This window comes from Megalobrama amblycephala, linkage group LG7, assembly GCF_018812025.1.
Source record: "Megalobrama amblycephala isolate DHTTF-2021 linkage group LG7, ASM1881202v1, whole genome shotgun sequence".
Lineage (NCBI taxonomy): Eukaryota > Metazoa > Chordata > Actinopteri > Cypriniformes > Xenocyprididae > Megalobrama > Megalobrama amblycephala.
Window position 1 is genome coordinate 8,783,108 of NC_063050.1, and position 20,089 is coordinate 8,803,196.

Genomic DNA, 20,089 nt, shown 5'->3' on the forward strand with positions numbered 1-20,089 from the left:
ATAGTCTATTATAAAAGAAATTTTATTCTCTGGCCACAAAAATAACTTCCTATTATAGCATTAAAGCGTAAAGCAGTGTTGCCGAATCGAAACGTAGAAGTGACATGTTTTTCTGAATGAGCAGCAAAACAATCGAGCATGAATATAATGTATTTAATATATGAAACTATGAATACACAGGTTATACATCTAAATATACACAACGGATATACATATATACAAAAGCAAAAGTAAAGACGGGAAAAGAGAGAAGACAAGTAGCAAAACTTACAGACAATCCTTGAGAGCCAGCAAAGAATCAGTATCACTTTGTTAGGTCGTATAACTTTTATCTAAGATAGAGTGAAGCGGTACTTACATGAGTTTGCGTGCTGAGTTTCAAAAAGATACATGTGAAGATTCAGTGCGGCTGCAGTTCGTTGGCTTCTTCTGTTTCCGCGGGAAGATTTGAACTGAGGACTTGAAAGTTTGTTTCGCCGGAGATGGTTGTCCTTAAGAAGAGGAGCGCATGATGGAAGCACGGTCGCCGAGACGTCCGGGAGAAACGTGCACAAGATGGCGAGGGACAATTGAGAGACAATCGAGAGACAAAGAAACCATGCTTGTGGTGGTCTTTTTAAGGAAAAACAAGCCAACACGCCTCCTTGGGTGAAACAGCCAATGATAAGGGTGCAATTTTGGCAGGCAAACTTTTTCTTTGTCTCCATTTATGACCTCATTTGCATGGTTTATTAAGTGTCAGATCGGAGTACATTTTCTTCGAAGTACCATTAAAAATAGAACAATGCATTTTACAGTAATGTGACATACATTGTCAAATAAGGCATAAAGAGAGCTTTACAAAGAAACCGAACTTGTCAGGTGGCAAAAACATAAAAGGGGAGATACAGTTTATACTCTAAGTTTATCGTTTAGAATGATGCTAACACAACTACAGTCATAGCTAAGCTTATACACTAGGGATACACACATGCAACTTGAAATACAACGACGGGTACACTTTGGCACAGTCATATTTTGAGGATAAATGTACATACAATCTTCATGCGTGTCCGTGTGTGTTTGTGTGTGTGTGTGGTGTGTGGTGTGTATTGGGGTTTGACGATGTCTGGAATGTGGCCGCATGGCCCTTAACCCACATGGGGTGATTCTTTTGAAGTCCCCCTAGCTGGGGACTGGGGTTTTCTGTTTAGCTTCAGATGGTCCACAAAGATGCCAGTGGATCCATTTGGTCCCAGACTTGCCGGAGCCGATTCGTGATTTACATGCACAGTTCAGGAGGCGTGACCTTGCGCTGTGGCAGAACAGAGGGAGGGCCGGAGGGGGCTCTTTTGACGATGAGGATGAGGTAAAGGAGAAGGGTTGGTGAGAGGCAGACGAGAAGTGATGATGGAAGGATCCAGTGAGTGGATGGTAAAGGTGGGACGACGAGACACTGGCGACACTGAAGGAAGATGGTTGATGGCACAGACCCAGAGCTCCCCAGTGGCGACAGCCCACCGCGGAGATGAGGAAGGGAGGAGTCCAGGTGGTGATGAGGCTGACGACAGCTGGGGGACGAGTGACGGAGGCATGGCCAATGGATCCACAAACGCAGACAGAGAGCCGATGGGAACGATCAACATCGCTGGTACTGTAGACCCAGGTGATGCCACGGTGATGACTGTCGAAGGCGGAGCCATAGTTCCCGAGAGCTGAGGTGGAGCCGGTGGGATCGAGGACAGAGGTGATGTCGAGGGGAAAGAGGAACCCACAGCAGTTGTAGGGGTGGAGGGACTGACTGCAGTGGATGGACCGCAAGTTCATGACAGAAGTGGTGTGATGACTGACCAAGGGGGAGCCGAAAGGACGAGGGAACCCCGAGAGGCTGCAAGTCTGAGGGTCTCCTGTGGAGCTGAAGGTGGATGGAGCCATGACCGAGCTGACAGATCGACAGGCCGAGATGGAGCAAACAGTTCTAAGGCCAGAGGCAGAGCCGCAGGATCCTCTCACACTGATGCTGCTGGTGGTAACACGACCTGCGGCTTGACGTCAGAGCGGGGATCCCACGGAGATGGCACAGGGCTTTGGACATCCGTCAGCGGCTGGGCTGGAGGACTGGTTGAGCTCTGGGATGAAGGTAGTGAGAGGAGACTGGACATGATGATGGTGAGTAGGGTGATTTCCACACATATCAGAGAAATGATTAAATCACAGTCCATGAAGGTAGATGAGGGAGAAATAGTCAATGGTACTGTTTAAACACAGCAATGATGGTACCGGGTGGGATAGGGTGGAATATTGCAAGTTCTCATTGAAGACAGATAGTATCTGTCCTCTGTCATCCAGGCCTGCACGTGCCACTCCCTCTAATCCCTGGTTATCTGATGTTCTTCGTGAACATCGAACCAAACTCAGGGCTGCAGAGAGGAAGTGGCACAAATCAAAAGACCAATTTGACCTATGTAGCTATCAGTCTCTGCTCTCATCCTTTTCTGCTGAAATTCATGCTGCTAAATCCTCCTATTTCCACAACAAAATCAACAGCGCTTCAAACACACGCACACTTTTCAAAACATTCAACTCTCTCCTCTGTCCCCCTCCACCACCACCCACCTCATCCCTTACTGCTGATAATTTTGCTACATTTTTCACTGACAAAACATCTACCATCAGCAGTCAGTTCTCCGCTCCACACACACAGGAACTCAGACCAACCACACACACAGTCACACACCTCCTCTCTTCATTCTCCCCCCTCATTGAGACAGAAGTATCCAAACTTCTCCTCTCCAATCATCCCACCACCTGCCCTCTAGATCCCATCCCCACACACCTTCTACAAGCCATCGCTCCCACACTTTTACCAGCACTGACACACATCATCAACACATCTCTCCACACTGGCACTTTCCCTAACACATTCAAGCAGGCTCGGGTAACCCCACTGCTTAAGAAACCCACATTAAACACGTCTCTTGTAGACAGCTACAGACCTGTTTCTCTCCTACCATTCATAGCAAAAACACTTGAACGAGTTGTTTTCAACCAGGTGTCATCTTTCCTCTCACAGAGCAACCAATTGGATGTCAATCAATCTGGTTTCAAGACTGAGACTTAGGGCTGCACGATCAATCGCATGCGACAAGGACAAGCTACGCAATATCGCGTTCATAATCGCAGATGAATCGCCTTCGATTATGAACGCGATATTGCGTAGCTTGTCCGCGAACTACGGCTCTGTATATTAAGTGCCGCTCCATTTGAAAGCAGGTGATGAACATTTACCGCTAATCACAGAACCGGCTTTACTGACGAGACACGCATGACAATCTCATGCGATTAATCGTGCAGCCCTACTGAGACTGCACTGCTGTCGGTCACTGAATCCCTGAGGATTGCAAAGGCTGATTCCAAATCATCAGTTCTCATTCTGCTCGATCTATCTGCTGCCTTTGACACGGTGAATCATCAGATCCTCCTGTCCACCCTCTCATCACTGGGCATCACAGGTACTCCACTTCTCTGGTTTGAATCCTATCTCACAGGAAGGTCTTTCAGGGTTGCCTGAAGAGGGGAGGAATCCAAAGCTCATCAACTGACCACGGGTGTTCCTCAGGGTTCAGTTCTTGGACCCCTCCTCTTCTCCATTTACACTACATCACTTGGTCCCATCATTCAGGCACATGGTTTCTCCTACCATTGCTATGCTGATGACACACAACTCTTCCTTTCATTCCAACCAGATGATCCCACAGTAGCTGCACAAATCTCAAGCTGTCTGGCGGACATCTCGGCATGGATGAAAGAACATCATCTACAGCTCAACCTGGCTAAGACTGAGCTTCTCGTCTTCCCTGCCAATCCGACTCTAAATCACGATTTCAGCATCCAGCTAGGCACATCCTCAATTACCCCATCAAATTCGGCCAGAAATCTTGGAGTAATCCTTGATGATCAACTGACCTTCAAAGACCACATTGCAAAGACAGCTCGGTCATGCAGATTTGCACTATACAACATCAGGAAAATCAGGCCCTTTCTAACAGAACATGCAACACAACTTCTGGTCCAGGCTCTGGTCATTTCTAGGCTTGATTACTGCAATGCACTTCTGGCTGGACTGCCATCATGCACAATCAAGCCTCTACAAATGATTCAGAACGCAGCAGCACGTCTCGTCTTCAACGAGCCCAAAAGAGCCCACGTCACGCCTCTCTTCATCTCTCTTCACTGGCTACCACTTGCTGCTCGCATCAAATTCAAGGCGTTGACGCTTGCTTACAGATCCACCACAGGCTCAGCACCCTCCTACTTCCACTCACTCTTACGAGTCTACACTCCTACCAGAAACCTGCGCTCATTAAAGGAGCGAAGGCTTGTGGTACCATCACAGAGAGGCACGAAATCACTGTCCAGAACATTCTCATTCACTGTCCCTTGCTGGTGGAATGATCTTCCTGCCTTCATCCGGAATGCGGAATCCCTGGCAATATTCAAAAGACAGCTGAAAACCCATCTCTTTCGTGAGCACTTAACCTCATCTTAAAAAAAAAAAAAAAAAAAACTTCTTATTCCTATCCTTTCACTTCCTCTAATCCCTCTCTAGTGTATCTTAGGATAATCTGAGCACTGCCTATAACTTGTATTATGAGCATGACGACTCGCTTGTTGTATTCCTCACTTGTAAGTCGCTTTGGATAAAAACGTCTGCCGAATGAATAAATGTAAATGTAAATGTAAGTCAATCAGCCAGTCCATTTCCATCCTCACAAATCCCTCGTCTGCAGATGTTGTGGGCTCACTCCCCTGGTCAAACTCACAATGGAGTTCCACTTTTGGGGTGAGGGTCAGCCCTGGCCTTTTTGGTTTTTTCTGGTTGATGCGTCGCGGCAGGTGGTAGCCCTCCTTTCTGCAGGAGACACACATGAGTGCTCCGCAGTCGAAGGTGGTGATTCAGGCTCTGGGTCTAGCGGGGTCCTGGTTCAGGGATGGACGCTCTCCAGACACCTGATGATGGCTTCTCTCCAGTTGAGATTGGTGGTATCTGGGAGGTCCACGGGGTGGTGAAAGTTCGCCCCGATCCAGAACATTGATTTCAGGATCGTCAAAGGGGCAGGTGAGGGCAAGGTGAAAGAAAAAAAAAACTTCACGACATAATCCATTGTGGTCTGGTCATCTGTAATGGTAACAGATGAAGGCAGAAGATAAGTTCCAAACGTTTAATATCAAACTCCAACAATGACAGACAGGTAGTGTAAACACATGGGAGTGCAGGACAGGGAACAACTTATGTAATGACACAGACAATTAACTCAAATGACGAACAGCTGATGATGATGATTAGTGTCCATGGTGACAGACTGTGGTGGGAACATAGAACAAAGGAACACATGTGATAAAAGACAACAAACTGAAAGCCCATACAAACAGAAACTAAACAGAAATAAACGTGAAATCCGTTCACTGGTGTGGATATTACTATAGCTATTGTTGTGGTTATCTTCATCTATTGCTGTAGATGCTAATATAGCTATTATTATAGTTTGTGGTGTGATGGGTCAACACACTATGATTTAATGATGAAGACCTGATACACTAAATATAATTTACTGCTTAAGATAAAGTAACTCAAAGTCATTTTATACCAACCTGACAGTTAAAGTGTATTAAATATTAATGTATTAATTCTTTAATTTTGTCTTTCTTTCTCCAGCCTGTGATGAAGAAGCCATAGTGTTTTGGACAAATGGCAAAATATTTTACAGCCTTTATCTTTCTCTCTGTGGGTGGAGCTCTGAATGATTGACAGGAGTGTCACGAGTCACATTTATTTGTTTAGCAGATGGTTTTATCCAAAGTGATTTACAAATGATGAACATAATTTAAGGGTGCCCTAGAATCAGAATTTGAATTTACCTCGGCATAGTTGAATAACAAGAGTTCAGTTCATGGAAAAGACGTACATTGAGTTTCAAACCCCATTGTTTCCTCCTTCTTATGTAAATCTCATTTGTTTAAAAGACTTCCGGAAAACACTCGGATCTCAACATAACACCGACTGTTACGTAACAGTCGGGATCATTAATATGTATGACCCCCAATATTTGCATAATGCCAGCCCATTCGACGCATTAGACAAGGAAAGGCAGTATTACTGGCTGGATCTGTGCACAGACAAGGTAAGCAAGCAAGAACAACAGCGAAAAATGGCAGATGGAGCAATAATAACTGACATGATCCATGATATCATGATATTTTTAGTGATATTTGTAAATTGTCTTTCTAAATGTTTCATTAGCATGTTGCTAATATACTGTTAAATGTGGTTAAAGTTACCATCGTTTCTTACTGTATTTACGGAGACGAGAGTCATTGCTATTTTCATTTTTAAACACGTGCAGTCTGTATAATGCATAAACACAACTTCATTCTTTATAAATCTCTCCAACAGTGTGTAATGTTAGCTTTAGCCACAGAGCATAGCCTCAAACTCACACAGAATCAAACGTAACCATCTAAATAAATACTTTACTCACATAATTCGAAGCATGCATACAGCATGCATGACGAACATCTTGTAAAGATCCATTTGAGGGTTATATTAGCTGTGTGAACTTTGTTTATGCGATGTATATATAGTCAAGAGCTCGTGGGGCAGAGGGAACGCATCTCTTAAAGGGGCCGTGCTGAAAAAATCAGTGCATAGTTAATGATGCCCCAAAATAGGCAGCTAAAAAAATTAATTAAAAAAAATCTATGGGGTATTTTGAGCTGAAACTTCACAGACACATTCAGGGGACACCTAGGACTTATATTACATCTTGTAAAAAAACAATCTAGGGCACCTTTAACAATATTTACTACTACACAATGTCAAGTTTAAAGTACAAGCTAGATCAATGCTGGAGCTTAAGTGAAATGCAGTATAAATATTGTCAGCAGGCTATAAATAAGTCTGTCCCAGTGAAGATGTCATACTTTGCGTTTTCTTTGCACCACCTGCTGGTGACTACAAACCAATGCATTATTTTTTTCTTTTCTTTAATTAATTAAAGTGGATCTGTGACTTTCAATGTGAAATAAAAAATCTTCTAAAGCCATACAACAGCTTTGTTATTAGCTTATTTACTACTAATCTGGCACTGTTGGCCTCCAAATCATTTGTGGCCGTGTTTCTAAAAGCTTTTTCAGCGCTACACACAGTCACATGACACACGGGAACATTTGCCATCTGACGTCAATGACATCAAAACGAGAGCAGTCCAAATCAGTTTTTAAATTAAAGGTGCAATATGTAATATTTTTGCAGTGAAATATCCAAAAACCACTAGGCCAGTGTTATATATTTTGTTCACTTGAGTACTTATAATATTCCAAATGTTTCAAACTATTTGTAAATCGTAAGAAAACTGCAATTTTAACCAAGGCTCCGGGACGTGTGAGGAGTCGCCTGTCAATTGCGTCATACCCGCGTTACCCTCGGTTTCTGGTTTGATTTTGTAGAAACCATGGAAACACCAAAGACGCTTTAATATATTACATGTTTTAATAGACAAGGGAACAACTGTTTTGATATATTTATAGACAGAAAACTAATTGTTGTTATATAGCTCAACACATTTAGTCTTATTGTTTAAATCTAATTTTCTTGATTTGTCGCGAGTACCATGCTTTACCATGCCTCAGAGAAAAACACTATTTTGTGAAGTAGCTAGCATAGCATAATCAGATGCAGCTTTATTTTTAGTAACAGTAATACAGCATTTTCTCCATGATACAATACGTTTTAAAATTAATTGCATGCCATTGATCAACACAAGCCATCCAGCATTTAATATGATATTCTAAAATCGATCTATCTTACTGCAGTGTGTAACAGTGTCTCACAGCAGCCGCCGAGCGAACACTCAGAGCAACGTTATAATATCACTTTCAACGGTCTCAAATGTGTCTAATATGATAAACAGAGTTGTGTTACCTCATACTCATGACCGGAAAAGCGGAAGCGGCACCAACGACTGTGGCATAATAAACATCCCGCTGCTCATGAGGCGTGTGTTGCTTAATCGCTCCAGCTCCTCGTTCAGCTCCACAACACTCGCTCCTGCTCTGCTTCAGACTACAGTAATGTTAATAATTATGAACATGATTTCCTATCTCGATTGTTTCCACTGGCTGTGAGGTGAAGACCACATGTCCCAAGATTCTGCGCTCAAACTTGTCGTCATCAAGCTACGCCTTTGTTTTGAATAGGGCTCTAGCGGACCGAAATCTTGCCTATTGCAACTTTAAACACGTCCACGAAGAGGAAGATTATCAGCTGCTCAACAAAAACAAGTAGTAGAACAGAGAGAATCAAGATAATCACAAAAGCGACAAAAGTACCTATAGGGATAGAGAAGATATAAGTCGAATTAATTAATGCAGCACAAACAGCAGAGATATCTGAAACACTGTCAACATGTGGTGGTGGAGGAGGGCATTTATGGTACTATCCATTTTACATTTGAATGTCAGAAGTTTAATTGCTAATGGACAAGAATTAAAATATTTAGAAGAATTATCTGTTAAACCAAACATCATGTATACAGAAAACCTGGTTAAAACCATCACTTGATTTTATAATTCATGGTTATACAGCAGTACATAAAGATATAAGCTCTGCAATTGGAGTGATTACTTTCATTCAATAAGTTAGAAAATTATAGAGAGAGATGCTGGATAGTATATATGAGGTGGGAAATGGCAAAATATATAGTACGCAGAGACTTTAATGCTCCCAACACATTGTGGGATAGTACAAAACAGATGATTATTGAAGATTTTATGGATGACAACCAATGAGTGAGGTGAGAATCAGGAAGTCAAGTAGTGACTTCAATGAGGAGGATAATAATTTGGCAGGGAGTCGAAATTCATCACAACACCGGTTAAGTGTGCCAAATTCATCAAACGTTCAGCCAACGTCTGAGGCTGAGACTATGTTGTCAGTTAGAAAGTCATGAAATAAAATAAAATACAAATAACAATTGATGTCAACAATTTTTGTGAAATAAATTTGATGATGATTGATGATGATGATTATTATTTATTTCGAGCAATGGTGACATAACAAAACAATAGAAGCATTTGATTATACAAGGTAAGTTCAGTTCGGAGTGGGAAGAAGTCAAACTTATTTAAACCCACCCCGGTCTGTTACAAATTAATATAAATACAAAAACAAAAGTAGATGCTTCCTTAATTATTAATGTTATCATATCTCTCATGTATTTATACACATATGGAGAAGAAAAACAAAACAAAACAAATCAAAAAAAAAAAAAACATATCTCAATACACTCATATATTACCACAGGTAACAATTATAGTAATACCAACAATGGTAACCACAATACCAACAAGGTAAGACACACAGCCAATAAATACATTAACAGACAATTAAGCCCCACCGTCCTTGTACTGTGAAAAAACCTTCTGTTTATATAGAGCTTTAAACTGACGAATGCTTTGACATTGTTTGAATTCAAGCCCCAGACCATTCCATATTTTAACCCCACATACAGACACACAAAAACTCCTCCTGGTAGTTCTGACCATTGGTATTAAAAAGTTCCCATAGCCCCTCGTACTGTACAGCCGCTCTCTATGCGTGAATAACTTTTGTATGTTAACAGGTAATAGATTATGAAATGCTTTAAATAAAAATTGTGCAGTGTTAAATTTAATAAGATCCTGTATTTTTAATAACTTTGATTTGAGAAAAAGTGGATTTGTGTGTTCAAGATATTCAGCTGTGTGTATAGTACGTATAGCCCTTTTTTGTAAAATAAAGAGTGACTGTATTGAATTATTATAATTGTTCCCCCATATTTCAACACAGTAGCTTAAGTATGGTAAGATCAGGGAACAATACAGGGTATGGAGTGCAGTATAATCAAGAACATATTTGGCTTTATTTATTATTGCAAGGCATTTGGAGACTTTGTTTTTTATGTGTCTGATGTGAGTTTTCCAAGTTAATTTATTATCTATTGTGACACCTAAAACTTTTATTTCAGAGACATGTTCAATTTGTATCCCATCTATCTCAATGGTCTTTTTCGAGTTAATTTTATAATTACCAAATAAGATGGCTTTAGTTTTATTCAAGTTTAGAGATAATTTATTGCTATCCATCCATTTTTTAATATTCCTTAATTCAGTATTTACAACATTAACAAGCTTATCATAACTGTCATCACAATAGAAAATATTAGTATCATCTGCAAACAAAACACACTTGAGTAATTGTGAAACATTAAATATATCATTGATGTACAAGTTGAATAATTTTGGGCCCAATACCGACCCCTGAGGAACACCACAAGAAATCGCACAACAGTTAGATGAGAACTCACCCATCTGCACATACTGTATTCTGTCACTTAAATAGCTTTTTACCCATTTTCCAGCCACCCCACGTATCCCATACCTTTCTAACTTCTTGAGTAGTACAGTGTGATTAATAGTGTCAAAGGCTTTTTTCAAGTCAATAAATATTCCAATAGTAATTTTTTTTATTATCCAGTGCATTCGATATTTCTTCTATTGCATCAATTATAGCCATTGATGTAGATCTTTTGCTTCTGAATCCATATTGACTTTCGTTAATCAGTTTATAATTTTCAACACATTTTTCTAATCGAATATTAAAACTTTTTTCAAGAATTTTTGAAAATTGAGGAAGCAGTGAAATCGGTCTGTAATTAGTAAAGTTATGTTTATTTCCATTTTTAAATATTGGTATAACTTTTGCAATTTTCATTTTCTTGGGAACACAGCCATTTTGAAGTGACAGATTACAGATGTGCGTTAGAGGTGCTTTAATATTATTTATAACTTTTTTTAATAGTGCCATATTGATGGAGTGACAGTCCATAGAATATTTATTTTTAGACTTTTGAACAATATCCATTACTTCTTTCTCACTAACTGGTGAAAGAAAGATAGAAAAATGTTTTTTTTTCAATTTTTCCGCCCTAGCGCCCTCTACAGGAAGAACTTCAGATATATTCCTCTAAGTTCATCCCAAATGTTTCCTCATCAACACCTGCTGCATGTGAGCTTAAAGAGCTGGTACTTCGGGTCTGTGTGCGTCAGTCAGCCAAACAAATGTCAATTGAGATGATAGCTTGTAGGTATTATATAGACATTCTTAAGATATTTATTTTACCTCCTTGAGATATTCACAGTTCATCAGCATCATCTATGATGTCTCGTCTGTCCATGGATGTGTTCTGAAATCATTCCTCAGTCAGAGGAAGCAACTTCACCCTTATAGTGCACTATTTCAGGGTACAGATATTTGTAGTGGTGTAGAGAGCACTCATTCAATCCCATAATGCATTGCAATAATGAGTGTACAATGGAATGGTGACTGGTGCAGAAAATGGTGCTCAATCGTCTTTATTCACTCTTTCGAGTGGACTACAGTGGGCCTGTCCAAAGACCCACTCTTGAGGTCATGGCTATTTGAGAGCGTTTGCATGTGACAGGAAGTGAGCAAGACTGTCCTAGGTGTGAAAAACACCCAGTGTCCTTTACAAATACTCAAATATGCTTTGTGTATCCCATCATGCATCATGTTCAGAAACTCACGTTCCCCAAAATGTTGAGGAAAATATTCCAAACTAAGTTAAATTAGATATTGTAATCAAAATAAAACCGTGTAAACTCTTGTATTTGAACATCAGGTTATCAAAAGCTCTACACACACTTGCAGTCTTCACACCTACTTCAACACTTGAGCCAAATACAGGAAATACGTCATGCAAGTAGACAAGTGGTCAAGCGCAAAGACTGCAAGTGTGAGTATTTTAACAGGCCTAGGGTTTACTGCTTACTTCTTCTGAGCACCTAAAGGGACGTGTGATGGGAAAAAAAAAAAAATATATATATATATATATATATATATATATATAGGGGATTTTGGAAACAGCCCATCTCTCACAAGGGTCACATTGAAAGATGCTGCTAGTTTGAAGTTGGACAAGTTAAATACAAATATATGGATGACAGAGAATCAGACACTATGAAGTGACACACGGCCACTATTAGAGAAATAAGCTTAGAAGATCTCATAAGATTGATGTTTAGACACTCAGAGGAAGCATCTGTAATATTCTAGTGCTTAATCAGCAAGTTCTTATTATTGACAAATTGCTAGTCAAAGTTTATCAAATACACAATCAAGCAATTATTTTCTTGGTTCCTTAGGAAGATGCAGATAAGTTTGAAAACATTATAATATGAGCATCTCTGAGAGCATCTCTGTGAACCTGGTGTAGAGTTTTTACTCTTATTTTATGTGTTTAGTCTGATGTGTTCTCTGTGATGTTACTCTTATGACTTGATAAACTAAACCAACACTAGGTGAAGTGTCATGAATATGATCACATGTTAAAACATAAGGTGTTAACCACATGTTTCAGAGTGTGAGAAACCCAGTGCTGTTTCAACCTGGTCATTTTAGTGCTGGCAAAAAAAGGTAAGAGCATCATTTACTAATCGATCTTGAGATTCATTATCATCAAATAGCTTTCTATTAAATTAACTGTATTTTTAATGGTGTAAATGATTCTGTTTTGAACAATGTACAAAGCTGCTGTTTGTGTTGTAATTGTGGGCTATGGAGTGTAGATTGGAATGAAAATTGAAAGTATTTTAGCATACGGTGGAAAATGTAAAAAAATGAAGGGGTCTGAGCTGATATAAACAGAATATTAAGATATAACTCTGGCCTCGAAATCCACTCTCCTGCAGAGTTTAGCTCCAACCTTCATCAAATTCACCGCCTGTATCTTTCTAGTAGAGCTGTAGACCTCGATCAGCTTGTGTTCGATTAGATTTGGAGCAAAACTCTGCAGGAAAGAGTAGAAAACCCCTGATCTAAAGACACTATTTGGTCTGATTTTTGGAAATGTTTAATATATTTAACACGATTTCTCAGCTCAGTGAGTAAATACAGCTTTTGTTAAAACACTTTATCGTTTAAGACTGCTACAGCATAAACCGGTGTTTAAAATTCTAGCTGGTCTTCTGCAGGAAAGACATTTGAGGACAAGCATGATAAAATTAATAGATTTTTCTTTAATCTTTTCTGCTTCTTTTATTGTAGTGGTTGTGTTTGATGTTTGGTCATGTTTTGCAGCGATTAGAGCAGGACTGTGTGTGTTTTGTCATGTGTAAGGTTCACTTTGCATTGTAGATGAGCTCGATTTGCACTAGCCAGAAAAGGGAACTTGAGAAAATGAAGAATGTGTGATAAACCTGCTTAACCACAGTATTTCTAAACCAAACCTCAATAAACACCACCACCGACACATGCAGTGAACTAATGATAATATTTACATGTTTATTAGCTATTATATAAAAAGTACATTAAAATTAAGTTTAAAACTTCTGATTCATGAAATCAGAAATAAGCTGCTGTTCATTTGTTGTAGGTGTTGCTCTGATGTCAGTCAGAATGGCTCCTCCTCTTCCTCTGATCTTCCTGCTCATGATTCACGGTGAGTGACTGACTAAAGAGGAAACTAAGCAATTTCCCTCCCCAACATTATTTGTACAAAAGCAGATTCTTTTCTTCACTCTATGAATTCTGTGTTTCAGGGGTTTCTAGTGCTGATTGGGGTGTGAGTTACAGTCCTTCACACATCTGTGCTCTAAAGAACTCATCAGTGATAATGAACTGCACTTATACGTACCCTACTGGATATCAGATTGAGAGAGTGTTCTGGATCAAAACAAAAGATAAAAAGGAAACAGAAGAGCCTCCAGATCTGTCTGAGGACCCTGAATACAGTCAGAGGCTTCAGTATCTGGGAGATAAACAGCAGAACTGCACCATCAGACTGAGTCATGTGACACTGAAGGATTCACACAAGTACTATTTCAGATTCATCACTAATATAACAGAAGGAAGATGGATTGGTGATCCAGGAGTGACTCTTGCTGTCACAGGTGACTTTCATGAGGTTTCTCTCTTCTTCTGTGCATTATGTTGAATAATAATCAGTGTATGACAGCAGCACTAGATATAATGTGTGTGTTGTGTTCAGATCTTCAGGTGGAGTCTCCTGAGAGAGTGACAGAGGGAGATTCAGTCCGTCTGACATGTAAAAGCAGCTGCACTCTGACTGACAGAGCAACATTCATCTGGTACAGAAACTCACAGCCATTAACTGAGAGAAGAGACAGAAACAATGAACTCCTGCTGCAGTCAGTCAGAAGAGAGGATGCAGGCAGATATAGCTGTGCTGTACACGGACACAATCACATCTCTCCTGCTGTTCAGCTCAATGTCACGTGTGAGTACAGATTCATTTGTACTTAAAAAAAAGAGATTGTGTTTGAATGAGATGATTTCATGTTATTGTTCTCTTAGACCATCCAAAGAGCGTCTCAGTGTCCATCAGTCCATCTGGTGAAATAGTGTCAGGAGATTCAGTGACTCTGATCTGCAGCAGTGATTCAAACCCTCCTGCAGAAATCAGCTGGTTTAAAGGAAGAAGGTTTGTAGGATCTGGAAGAATCTTCAGCATCTCAAAGATCAGCTCTGATGACAGTGGAGAATACAAGTGCAGATCCATCAATGATCATGGAGAGAAATACTCTGATGCTGTGACTTTAAACGTCATGTGTGAGTTAATGATGGTTCAGTAACTGTGATGTTAAATCCTATAAACAAAGTCTGTGATGTAAATGTATTGTGTTTTCTGTTTTAGATCCTCCCAGGAACGTCTCAGTGTTGATAAACGGATCTGGTGAAATAGTGTCAGGAGATTCAGTGACTCTGATCTGCAGCAGTGATTCAAACCCTCCTGCTCTGAACTTCAGCTGGTTTAAAGGAGGAACGTTTGTAGGATCTGGAAGAATCTACAGCATCTCAAAGATCAGCTCTGATGACAGTGGAGAATACAAGTGCAGATCCATCAATGAACATGGAGAGAAATACTCTGATGCTGTGACTTTAAACGTCATGTGTGAGTTAATGATCATCTGCACGTTGTTCACAAATCCACAATTTTCTGATATTTACTGAGAATTTTCGATTGTATCCATTTCAGATCCTCCCAGGAACGTCTCAGTGTTGATAACTGGATCTGGTGAAATAGTGTCAGGAGATTCAGTGACTCTGATCTGCAGCAGTGATTCAAACCCTCCTGCTCTGAACTTCAGCTGGTTTAAGGAGAATGAAAGCTCAGCTGTTGGATCTGGACAGAGTTTCAGTGCACTACAGAGTGGACGCTTCTACTGTCAGGCTCACAATCAACATGGATCTCAGAGATCAGACGCTGTAACTGTGACTGATAAAGGTAGAGCAGCTCATATACTTACTTTACTCTTTCTAAAGTGATGCAAATTAATTTACTTTTTTGTAGAACCTCTGGTGATATTGTACATGTCCATTGGAGTGGTTTGTGGAGCTGCAGTTGTCCTTACGATGTTGCTTGTTTGGTAAGATGTTGTGTGTAATATTTTATTGCAGGTATTTAACTGTATTGTAGATTTTTTTTTCATCATTGAAATGAATAAGAATAATTCTACACAAAGTTGACCAATGAAGATATATGAAATATTTTCCCATTTTGTTTTTTAAGGAGAAGCAGGATGAAAAAGAGAAATGACACACTGGAGTCTCAGGTGAGAAAAATGAGTTTGGTTATGGTTAGTTTCCTGATCAGGTAAATGTACTAATGAAAGATTGAAAGTCTGAATGCTGTTGTGACTTTATATGGTGTCAGTTATTGATTCTGTTTTCTCTTTTAACGGCAAAGATGAATCAGTCCACACCTCATCCTGACAGAAATCAAGCTTCTGATGTTGAGTTGAACGAACCTATTTATGAAAATATAAAGGTACTTTAATGTTATGGACGCTAATATAGTCAGTTATTTTGTGTATATTCTGTTCTTTTCTTTAATTACAAAGATGATTCAATCCATACTTCATCATGTGTGACGTCAAGCTGGTGATGTTGAGCTGACGAGCTTATTTATGAAAATGTAATGCTAAGTTAAAGTTATAGTTTTGCCCATTGGTGAGGACCTTAATATAGTTATCATATATTGGTGTGGATGGTAATAATTATTGTTATCGTTATATATAGTACCATTGTAAAGGTACTTGCAGGAAGGCAGAAGATAAGTTCCAAACGTTTAATATCAAATTCCAACAATGACAGGCAGGTAGTGTAAACACATGGGAGTGCAGGACAGGGAACAACTTATGTAATGACACAGACAATTAACTCAAATGACGAACAGCTGATGATGATGATTAGTGTCCATGGTGACAGACTGTGGTGGGAACATAGAACAAAGGAACACGTGTGATAAAAGACAACAAACTGAAAGCCCATACAAACAGAAACTAAACAGAAATAAACGTGAAATCCGTTCACTGGTGTGGATATTACTATAGATATTGTTGTGGTTATCCTTATCTATTGCTGTAGATGCTAATATAGCTATTATTATAGTTTGTGGTGTGATGGGTCAACACACTATGATTTAATGATGAAGACCTGATACACTAAATATAATTTACTGCTTAAGATAAAGTAACTCAAAGTCATTTTATACCAACCTGACAGTTAAAGTGTATTAAATATTAATGTATTAATTCTTTAATTTTGTCTTTCTTTCTCCAGCCTGTGATGAAGAAGCCATAGTGTTTTGGACAAATGGCAAAATATTTTACAGCTTTTATCTTTCTCTCTGTGGGTGGAGCTCTGAATGATTGACAGGAGTGTCACGAGTCACATTTATTTCTTTAGCAGATGGTTTTATCCAAAGTGACTTACAAATGATGAACATAATTTAACAATATTTACTACTACACAATGTCAAGTTTAAAGTTTAAGCTAGATCAATGCTGGAGCTTAAGTGAAATGCAGTATAAATATTGTCAGTATAAATAAGTCTGTCCCAGTGAAGATGTCATACTTTGCGTTTTCTTTGCTCCACCTGCTGGTGACTACAAACCAATGCATTATTTTTTTCTTTTCTTTAATTAATGAAAGTGGATCTGTGACTTTCTATGTGAAATAAAAATCTTCTAAAGCCATACAACAGTATTATTATTATTAGCTTATTTACTACTAATCTGGCACTGTTGACCTCCAAATCATTTGTGGCCGTGTTTCTAAAAGCTTTTTCAGCGCTACACACAGTCACATGACACACGGGAACATTTGCCGTCTGATGTCAATGACATCAAAACTAGAGCAGTTCAAATCCACCATTTTTAAATTAAAGGTGCAATATGTAATATTTTTGCAGTAAAATATCCAAAAACCACTAGGCCAGTGTTATATATTTTGTTCACTTGAGTACTTATAATATTCCAAATGTTTCAAACTATTTGTAAATCGTAAGAAAATTGCAATTTTAACCAAGGCTCCGGGACGTGTGAGGAGTCGCCTGTCAATTGCGTCATACCCGCGTTACCCTCGGTTTCTGGTTTGATTTTGTAGAAACCATGGAAACACCAAAGACGCTTTAATATATTACATGTTTTAATAGACAATGGAACAACTGTTTTGATATATTTATAGACAGAAAACTAATTGTTGTTATATAGCTCAACACGTTTAGTCTTATTGTTTAAATCTAATTTTCTTGATTTGTCGCGAGTACCATGCTTTACCATGCCTCAGAGAAAAACACTATTTTGTGAAGTAGCTAGCATAGCATAATCAGATGCAGCTTTATTTTTAGTAACAGTAATACAGCATTTTCTCCATGATACAATACGTTTTAAAATTAATTGCATGCCATTGATCAACACCATCCAGCATTTAATATGATATTGTAAAATCGATCTATCTTACTGCAGTGTATAACAGTGTCTCACAGCAGCCGCCGAGCGAACGCTCAGAGCAACGTTATAATATCACTTTCAACACTCTCAAATGTGTCTAATATGATAAACAGAGTTGTGTTACCTCATACTCATGACCGGAAAAGCGGAAGCGGCGCCAACGACTGTGGCATAATAAAAGTCCCGCTGCTCGTGAGGCGTGTGTTGCTCAATCGCTCCAGCTCCTCGTTCAGCTCCACAACACTCGCTCCTGCTCTGCTTCAGACTACAGTAATGTTAATAATTATGAACATGATTTCCTATCTCGATTGTTTCCACTGGCTGTGAGGTGAAGACCACATGTCCCAAGATTCTGCGCTCAAACTTGCCGTCATCATTAAGCTACGCCTTTGTTTTGAATAGGCCTCTAGCGGACCGAAATCTTGCCTATTGCACCTTTAAACACGTCCACGAAGAGGAAGATTATCAGCTGCTCAACAAAAACAAGCAGTAGAACAGAGAGAATCAAGATAATCACAAAAGTGACAGAAAAGTACCTATAGGGATAGAAGAGCTATCAGTCGAATTAATTAATGTAGCACTAACAGCAGAGATATCTGAAACACTGTCAACATGTGGTGGTGGAGGAGAGCATTGATGGTACTATCCAGTTTACATTTGAATGTCAGAAGTTTAATTGCTAATGGACAAGAATTAAAATATTTAGAAGAATTATCTGTTAAACCAAACATCATATGTATACAGGAAACCTGGTTAAAACCATCACTTGATTTTATAATTCATGGTTATACAGCAGTACATAAAGATAGAAGCTCTGCAATTGGAGTGATTACTTTCATTCAACAAGGTAGTAATTATAGAGAGAGATGCTTGATAGTATATGAGGTGGGAAATGGCAAAATATATAATACGCAGAGACTTTAATGCTCCTAACACATTGTGGGATAGTACAAAACAGATGATTATTGAAGATTTTATGGATGACAACCAATGAGTATGTCTAAAGATGGGAGAGGGACTATGATGCAGGTGGGTTTAGGAGTGGGGTTAGAATCAGGAAGTCAGGTAGTGACTTCAATGAGGAGGATAATAATTTGGCAGGGAGTCGAAATTCATCACAACACCGGTTAAGTGTGCCAAATGCATCAAATGTTTAGCCAACGTCTGAGGCTGGGACTATGTTGTCAGTTAGAAAGTCATGAAATAAAATAAAGTACAAATAACAATTGATGTCAACAATTTTGTGAAATAAATTTGCTTCATTTAAAAAAAAAAAATACACTGTGCACTAGTGTACTTAGTGCATATAAAAATATCACTTTAAGTTAAACATATTATGAAAATTGTAAAGGATATCGTAATAGAATATTCAGCCTGTCTTTCCTTTGCTTGTCAGCTTTTGTCTTTGGCCAGCAGATGTCCTCGTTGTGCAGTGTGCAAAATCATTTCATAAATGAACTCTCACATCACTAGTCTTATCATAATAAATGAATAAAGCATCCCAGCGCTAGCGCCCTCTACAGGAAGCACTTCAGATATATTACTCTAAGTTCACCCAAATGTTTCCTCATCTACACCTGGTGCATGTGAGCTTAAAGAGCTGGTACTTCGGGTCTGTGTGCGTCAGTCAGCCAAACGAATGTCAACTGAGATGAATGGGAATGCTAACGGATAGCTTGTAGGTATTATATAGACATTCTTAAGATATTTATTTTACCTCCTTGAGATATTCACAGTTCATCAGCATCATCTATGATGTCTCGTCTGTCCATGGATGTGTTCTGAAATCATTCCTCAGTCAGAGGAAGCAACTTCACACTTATAGTGCACTATTTCAGGGTACAGCCATTTGTAGTGGCGTAGAGCACTCATTCAATCCCATAATGCATTGCAATAATGAGTGTACAATGGAATGGTGACTGGTGCAGAAAATGGTGCTCAATCGTCTTTATTCACTCTTTCGAGTGGACTACAGTGGGCTTGTCCAAATACCCGCTCTTGAGGTCATGGCTATTTGAGAGTGTTTGCATGTGACAGGAAGTGCGAATATGCCAGATCTAAAAAAAGCCAGTGCCCTTTACAAACATTCAAATATGCTTTGTGTATCCCATCATGCTTCATGTTCAGGAACTCATGTTCTCCAAAATGTTGAGGAAAATATTCCAAACTAAGTTAAATTAGATATTTTATTCAAAATAAAACTGTAAACTCTTGCATTTGCTCTACACACACTATTAGT

General features: G+C 39.1%; 3 protein-coding genes across 3 annotated transcripts in view; 1 reads left to right on the forward strand and 2 right to left on the reverse strand.

Annotated features, from left to right (window-relative positions):
* The window catches only part of LOC125271224 (B-cell receptor CD22-like), a 1,156,500-nt gene that overhangs the window by 823,626 nt on the left and 312,785 nt on the right, over positions 1-20,089 (reverse strand). The gene's annotated exons all lie outside the window — the stretch shown is intronic.
* LOC125271198 (hemicentin-1-like) overlaps positions 1-20,089 on the reverse strand; it is a 987,774-nt gene that overhangs the window by 803,929 nt on the left and 163,756 nt on the right. The window lies entirely within an intron of this gene.
* Positions 13,695-15,397, forward strand: LOC125271238 (B-cell receptor CD22-like). The gene is made up of 5 exons (XM_048195288.1): positions 13,695-13,986; positions 14,085-14,333; positions 14,411-14,665; positions 14,751-15,008; positions 15,093-15,397. The coding sequence occupies exons 1-5, from the start codon at positions 13,710-13,712 to the stop codon at positions 15,380-15,382; spliced, it is 1,329 nt and encodes a 442-aa protein (XP_048051245.1). The 5' UTR covers positions 13,695-13,709; the 3' UTR covers positions 15,383-15,397.

Coding starts and splice junctions, on each gene's coding strand:
- LOC125271238 (XM_048195288.1), top strand. CDS start 13,710: ATGAACTGCACTTATACGTACCCTACTGGATATCAGATTGAGAGAGTG. Junction 14,334..14,410: donor TGTTCAGCTCAATGTCACGT/GTGAGTACAGAT, acceptor TTGTTCTCTTAG/ACCATCCAAAGAGCGTCTCA. Junction 15,009..15,092: donor TGTGACTTTAAACGTCATGT/GTGAGTTAATGA, acceptor TATCCATTTCAG/ATCCTCCCAGGAACGTCTCA.